Here is a 7,879-nt window from a genome sequence, read left to right as displayed (position 1 = left end):
GAAAAGTAAACTTCCAATTCTAACAAGTGCTTCATTTTCTTTGTAGATATCTTCTCCAAGCAATAAAATCAAAGCATCTTTGATTTTTCAACTTTCCATAGGTGAGAGAATATCTTTCAAAATAAATCTATCCCAAGTAGAATTCCAGAAGTGCCCTTGAGAAGTTGGAGGAGAGAGAGAGTAAGGGTGATGACTAGGATTCCTTCAAGAATAAATAAAATACCCATTCTGTCCTTCAGAAAACGTGGAGCATGGGGTGCTTATATAGGCCTCACCATTGTGTTCATTGCGAAAAATCACCCAAAATAGACCCAAATTTCGTCCAATTTGGAGTTCGGGAGCCCAAGATATCTCAAGTTGAAGTTGGACTGTCCAGAGCCCTCCAAATGGAATCTTTCGGGTACAAGAAATATAACTTCTGGTTATTGCGTTAAGACTCCTGGCATCTAAACTGTTGCTTCATTTTGTCCCTGTCCGACTGTCAATAATTACAAATAAACCCCTACAGACCATTTTCGCACTTTGTTATGGAAACGGCCGTAACTTCTTCGTTTCAACTCGGAATCAAGTACCGTTTGAACCGTTGCGAAGCTGACTCGATGGGCTACGCATCCAAGCCATTAACACCTCTAAACAGCTTAAAAACATTTCCTTAGCATCATCTCCTCCATTTTCACAAGAATTCTCCTAAAACCTGAAAAGCACAAGAAAGCACCGAGTAACTCTGTCCAATGTGGTAAAATATATGTTTTATGCCCTAAGATTTCACACATAAATGTGCTCATCAGTGGGGGTATGGGGATCCCCTATAAGAGGTCACGCTACATCTCCATCATCTGCTCCATCTTATCTTCCCAGCGGGTCTGCATTGTGTCGAACTGTTCCACCATCACGTACCTTGGTGGATCCGCCGGTAAACTAGAATGAGACCCCTCCTGACGTGGTAATCCATTATCTTTTGGAATAGGATCCTCGACCCCCTGACGTGAGACAACGGGAGGAGCCAATATTTCCCCTTGAATGGCAGGAGGGGGTGCCGGGGGAGCAATAGCCGCTGAGATCGCGGCGGCAGTGGCAGCTCTGGTGGCCCTAGATTGATTTCTGGTGTTGGTCATGGTGGGATCTCCGCAGGTTTTTTCTCCGAATTCCCACAGACGGAGCCAAACTGTTGTGCGAAGAAATCTGCTAGAGAGATATTCTCCAAGAACACAACTGTCAAATTTATTCAGAGCTCAGAAGAAATTGGGAAAAATAGAGTCGGCCCTGTGAAGTAACTGAAAATCTGTATTGATTATTGAACTTTTTTTATATGAGCGTTAGGACTCCTTATTTATAATGGTTAGGGAGGATCTGAGGCAATCCCTCCTCTTTTGCCTTTCCTATTTTGGGAGCATGGATTTAGGAAACTCCTATTCTAACTGCCATCCTCCTTAGTTCTCGGGATCTGGTGATTCTTGGGACACGTGGAAGTGCACGTCAGATCCCTATTTGGTTATACAACTGCCTTAGTGGGCCTGCCCCTGTAATCGCCGTGAGCGTGATTATTCTTTGGCATGCTTCTGATTCGATCTTGCTTGTATTCCAAGATTGGCCACGTGTAGGGTTAAGATTAGGGCACAGAATGTGGTGTATCACAAATCATACTTGGAATCGTTGAGACCAATCCCGTACCTAATTTTGAGTTTTTAAACCTTGCAATTTGTTTCTATCAGTTATATATGCCACATAGGAGCCAACTTTTCATTGTCATAATAGTACTTTTATATTTGTCTGAAAGCTAATTTTTCCTAATTCCCCCATAAACTTTCAAACCATTGAGATTAGAAAAAATTATCTTCTCTAACTCCAATCACCTATTCAACGGCGAGAAGGACTTGGACATGCATCCCAAAATGTATCCAAGTCCTTTCAACAGTTGGATGGGTTGTTTTAGAGGAGTTGAATGCCCTTTTGCAAGCCGAGGCATATGATTGAGATGTATTACTAAAATTGATGTGACAAATCTAAGGAACACTTCATTTATTTTATGATACAACATAATCAAATCAGCCCAAGAACTGACGGTGACAAAATTATACAAACAAAAAAGTGGAAAGAGAATGCCACCTGGTCATGCAGCGCATGCCGCCTCTGCTTCTTGACATAGGGGCGTACAAAATGACTGCCACACGCCTGATCAACTTTGTGCGCCTATGTCCGGAAGGAAAGGCAGCGTATTTGATGCGACCAGGTGGCATTCTTTCTCCCAACAAAAAAATATAAAAATATTTATATTAAGAATTGAATGAATCATCAGATCCATGGATTAAATTGAGACTTGGCGGACTAACCAACTCTAAAATCCAAATTGGGGCTATGTTTTCTAAATTCAAAGTGGCAGTGTTGCACTATAATCTAAGTGCTCCTTGAGTTTTTGACATAGATTTTGGGTCCAATTTACAAGAATCCAATCTACCGAGTCCGGACCTGGTTGTACAACAAAAAAAAAAAAACGATTATGATTGGGATATCCCAACTTAATTGCTAGTTCAAGTTCATATCAAGGAGTTGGACGCCTTGACAACTATGATGGCATACGATGCACCCTTTGGTATTGTCATTTTTTTTCTTCTCCAATGCATTGTTTTGTTACTCGGTCAATTATGTTTGGTCTAAAACTTGACATATGAGTAAGAGACACTTGGTATCTACATATCCACCAAATTTCAACCCCATCTGACATGTCACATAGCGGAAATAACAAATCACTTAACCAAAGTTTTGTTAAAACATACACAATAACAACCTTGAGTTGAAAATGGTAATTTCCCATACTCCTATGTCTGGCACAGGGGCTACATGATCAGGCAGCATTTTTTTTTCTCAAAAAATTAATTCAAATCATTAAACTTAGAAGACATTAAAGGTATTATTTTTGCAATGAATCACAATAACTTTGCGTAACACTTCCCTCAAAATTCCAAAATATATGTTAGGTCATGGAAGAGAAGTAATTAAAAGTTAAAAAGTTCTTCCATGGCATGTTTCAAGTGAAAGACGTGTTTTTTAAGCAATACAAAAGTACAGTTTGCATAATTCTTCCATTCCTTCATTGAGAATCTGAGAAAGAACAACAAAGTAGGAAAGGGAAAGAAATCAGGTAAAGGAGTGGCAGAGATGGAAAGAAAATTGGTGCCTACGTGAGAATGTATCAGGCTCTAGTTTTGTATGTATTTTTACTTTTGAAAGCTTTTTTTTTTTTTTTTTTTTTTTTTTTGGGGGGATGTGGACAGAAGCATTTGATCATCTAAAATTTGTAAAAAAAGAACTATAAAATGAAGTAACATACTTAGATGTGTTTCAATTTGAAAATCAAGGTAATTCAGTGTATCAAAACCAAAAGACAATGAAATTTCATATAAGCAGAAAAGAGGTGAGATCCATAATTAAAATTTACTAGTACAGGGAAGTAGTTGGATTGAAATGATGGACCATATGGTATTCATTTGTTAACAAAGTAAACAGTTTACAGAAGTGATTACAGCTCCAAACTTTCTGAACCTGAAATTTGAAGCCCTAAAGCAACTAAACAATTGGAGGCAAGGCAGAACTCAGATGATAATGCATAGACACCAAGACACCAAAAGTGCTGTCCTTGAACCAGAACTAGAGCTGTGTAACCCATTAAATCCCCATGGGTTGGGTTGGATGATTCAAACTATTTCCTCCTGATTTTAAACTTTTCAGTCCACATCAGTTTGTCCAAAATCTTTTCTGTGCAGTTTGCAATTCGTCAAGCATTTTTCTTACCTTAAATGATTCCATGAGAAGCACTCCAATTCCAATTATCGAGCCGGTTCCCACTCATTGTCATCAATCCAATCACCATATATCCTACTGATCTTGTCAGGGCCCTTCCATTTCTCAAGAGGCCTCTGCCCCTGCCTCTGGATTAAAGCTGAAGATCTCTGTGATGGAACTCCCATGTGATAAACATCTGTATGAGGAACTGATGTAGCAGATGCAACTACTGTATCTGTCTGGGTCTTTGAAGACACTGCAACTTGCTTCGAGTCAGGAGAGGCTGTAGAGTCTCTACCATCGATCTCCACAAGTCCTCCACCATACCTGTGCAACTCTGTTTCCAGAGATTGAATTGTCAAGATATACATAGTTATATTTTGGTTTCTAATGGGGATCCCCAACATCTAAAAGCTTGTACTTGACGAGCTTGACGCATTTGAGTGACCTTGCTTTTACACACAATTTTAGCTGTTTTTGTTGACTTCACATAATTAAAGAAGGTGTTCTTTAGAACTGTCAGGATTCCATAGATTAGTAAGTCATCGATTATATGAAACACCCATTAAATGACTTAGAAATTGGTATTCAACCAGCCAATTTGCAAGTTATTCCTTCCACTAGTTAATTGAGAAACTATGTTAAATAACAACTACTGGTCAATCAACCTGAATGATCAGTTGATGCTCACCTCTTCAATGGGTCATAGACTCATAGCTAGAAAAAATACCCAGTATTATAAACTCCAAAGTAGTGCCCCACTTCAACAGTAATCACATCTTATCCTTTCCAATTTAGCTTAAAATCATGACAAAAATTAGTCTCTGAAATGCCACAAGATCAGCAAAACTTTTGGCAATAGCCCACCCAAAATGTAGACAGTCCAGGTCACTGAGCAGAAGGCAATAAGAAGCATAGTTGTCAAAGTGACCCAAGGCAGTGGAGGGGTGCCTAAGCGCTTTCGCAACAAGGTGCCGAAGTGCTATTTTTTTCCCCACTCTTTCTAACTTTATTTAGTATGTTACAATATAAACCTTATATCATAAAAAATAAACATTAAGCCACATCAAGTCATCAAAAATCAACATTAAGCCACATCAAGTCATCAAAAATCAATATTAAACCACATCAATAATCAAAAATCAATATAGAACTAGAAGACAGCAGAACTGAATAAGCAAACTATTGGAAGTTTGAAACAATCAAAACATACAGTTGGTTTATACTATTCTTGGGATTGGTCCTTGGCATGGTATACCCAGTCTCTCATTTAGTTTATACTGTTCTTAGAAAATATGTTCTTATCCAATAACTAATTAAACTGCTCTCGATTTAGGGGTATTTTATGTTGTTTCTTTAGCTTTTTTTACTATATGGGGATTTGGTAAATCTTTTCAACATTGTAACCTGTGATTGTAAAATATAATTTATACTGAGCAAAATCTTTTTGTTATCTTGTAGATCCAGGCAATACCCACCACCCCCTTTTTGGGTTAGTTTGGGAGGAGGCGGTTTTGGCAGTGAAAATTAAGCTCAACAGATAACTGACTCTAAGCCCTTGCAATGTGGCTGTCAGCAATGGGATTTGTGTGTTTTTTTTCTTTTTTTGGTTGGGGGGCTGTTAGAGGATTGAGATAAGTAGGATTGAACTGACGCGATTAAGTAGCAATACTTAAATTTATTGCCTTGGACAGATATAATGCATATTCATTGATAAGAAAACAGCTGTAGATTAATTACAATACTCAGCTGTCTAATGTAACAAAAACATTAATGGGAGATCATAATTTAAAGGTTTTTTTTCTCAAAAAAGAAATCATTTAGAAGAATGAACCACAAAATGGTAATGAGAGTATATAAGATCATACCGCCAAAGCCATGAGCAAAGTGGCACTTGCTTCCAAATGGGCAATACCCAGTCGTCTCCCATTTGTTACAGATCCTTGTCTTCCAATTCGAAGGCTTCTGGTTTGTCCCATTCCCATTGGTACCATATCCACTACCAACAGTTGGACCCAAACTAATGGCTACACTCTCCCGAGCTCTCGACTGCTCATCATGGAGAAAAGTGCAGTTATCTCCATATGGGCACCCCTCTTCAGTGTAAAACTTCTTGCAATGCCTCCCTTTATAAGACCTCTGGGTCTCTCCACCCAAACCAGAATTAATAATTGGAATTTGGTTTTCTTCCCTGGGCTCTCGCTCCTCCTCTTGGGCGGCCACAATTTCCTGCCAGTTGGGTGGAGGCTTACGGAGCTCTTCAATCCCATGAGCAAAGTTGCAGTTTGTAATATAGGGACAACTCCCTGCACGAAACTTGCAGCAAAGTTTAGTCTTGAAGAACATCTTCCCAATCGCTTTGGATCGATCACGGTCTCTATTTAACCCGCTTCCTTGGGAATCTCCTCTGGTTTTCTTGTTGGGAGGTTCGCTCCCAGATCGTGTTTGAGATTGCCTTCCATCATAATTCGAGTTTGATGGAGTGTCAGGAAAGGCGTCTCCATTCCAAGCTCCATAATCATCCTCAGTAGACCAAATTGCTTGGTCACCTAACCCTGGAACCCAATTGTCTGCACCACCACCGCTGCCAAGGGTTTCAGGGATCATCTGCCCAACATCTCCACTGTAATCCATGGCCGGAAGAAACCCACCACCAAATCTAATTTCTTTCCAAGAAATATGGGAAATTTTTGAAACAGAACAAAAGAAGAACTCAGCCTCGAAACCCTAATTCATCATCTGAGGATGAGACCAAAATCATCCACCAAGAGAAACGAATTCAAATGATGGAAATACAAGAAGATGAGCAGATTCAGAACCCCTGGATCCATAAATTCAAGTAATTTCCAAATGGGTCTTTGTCCGACACCTTAAGTCCTTAAATAACTCAACAACCAACAGTTTGAACCATAAGTTCCCAAAAATATTAAGCTCATTCAAGCAAGAAAAACAACAGCCGCAGCAAACGGAGTAAGACCCTTGAATCTAATCTTATTACACTAAAAATCTCCAATTTCTACTTTTACTCTGATTTACAACAATAAAAAATAAAAATAAAATTTAAAAACATACTTGATAAAAATCAAAAAAGAGAAAAACCCAGAGATGGAACCCAATGAATAAACGAAATTTAGAGATGAAATCGAAGAGGAAGTGGCTAAGAGCCTCACATACTAAAACAGAAGAGACTCTGATGAGTATCTTAGAGATTTTAGCATTCACGATAGATTTGATTAAGAGATACAAAGAGAAGACTATCTCTGTACAGTTGAAGAGTGGAAAGGAACCCTGTGCCTGCTGTAGTGCCCATCAGAAAGAATCACAGGAAATGTAAAGAGCGACTTTAGTGACTTCTCTCTCTCTCTCTCTCTCCCTCTCTCCAACCAAGTAAAAGAAGAGGATAAAAAAGCATTTTCTTCTGTGCTACGTTCTAAGAGAGAAAGGGAGAGGGAGAGGGAGAGGGAGAGGTGGGGAGAGGCTGTGCAAAGCTTGCTTGACATGGAATAATTTTGGCTGTTTCTGGGATGGGATTGGATGGTCTGGATGCAACCTATCCATATCATTTTGTGTAATTGCTGATCAATAAACCAAGAAATAAGCTCATCAGTCCTTTTTTTTGTACATTTATACACGTGCCATGCTAAGAAATTTTACACGACTATTGAGATAACACCCAAAATTTATGTTTTCATTTTTACCACGTCACGCTCCTTTCAAGTGGCTACATTCATTTCATTACATTCCATGACAATTGGGAACTTTTTTAAAGGATGTCAAACGGACGGTTTGGTCTGAGAATAAGTGAGATCATAAACAAATCGTTAAAGAATTTGGTTTTCAATCGGTTTCAATTTATTTCAATTCTTTAGTATTGGTTTGTTGTGGAGCTTTAATCACAGTGAAATCTTACATTCATAATCTATAGTGAGAGAAGATTCGTTAAAAACATTTTAAATAATCTGGTTACGTGCGTCTTACTCAAATAGGGGCCTTTAGCTATAGTGGGGCCCTTGCTTTTCCAAATCATTTTGTCTAATTGCTGATCAATAAACCAAGAAATAAGCTCATCAGTCTATTTTTTTACATTTATACACGTGTC

The 7,879-nt window shown here is 38.8% G+C and overlaps 1 protein-coding gene across 2 annotated transcripts; it reads right to left on the bottom strand.

The window, feature by feature from the left end:
* Positions 1-3,457: 3,457 nt before the first annotated feature.
* On the bottom strand, positions 3,458-7,134 carry LOC122665147 (zinc finger CCCH domain-containing protein 56-like). Of its 2 annotated transcripts, XM_043861223.1 has the most exons (3): positions 6,951-7,134; positions 5,649-6,519; positions 3,458-4,117 (listed from the first exon to the last, which is right to left on the bottom strand). In XM_043861223.1, the coding sequence occupies exons 2-3, from the start codon at positions 6,412-6,414 to the stop codon at positions 3,825-3,827; spliced, it is 1,059 nt and encodes a 352-aa protein (XP_043717158.1). In that variant the 5' UTR covers positions 6,415-6,519; positions 6,951-7,134; the 3' UTR covers positions 3,458-3,824. The 2 variants fall into 2 exon arrangements, with proteins under 2 accessions (XP_043717158.1, XP_043717157.1); XM_043861222.1 differs by lacking the exon at positions 6,951-7,134 and having other exon boundaries at positions 5,649-6,816.
* Positions 7,135-7,879: the final 745 nt, after the last annotated feature.

Source organism: Telopea speciosissima, chromosome 6 (assembly GCF_018873765.1).
Source record: "Telopea speciosissima isolate NSW1024214 ecotype Mountain lineage chromosome 6, Tspe_v1, whole genome shotgun sequence".
NCBI classification, from domain to species: domain Eukaryota; kingdom Viridiplantae; phylum Streptophyta; class Magnoliopsida; order Proteales; family Proteaceae; genus Telopea; species Telopea speciosissima.
The sequence above is the reverse complement of the archived record's forward strand: the minus strand, read 5'-3'. Positions and strand labels throughout refer to the sequence as shown.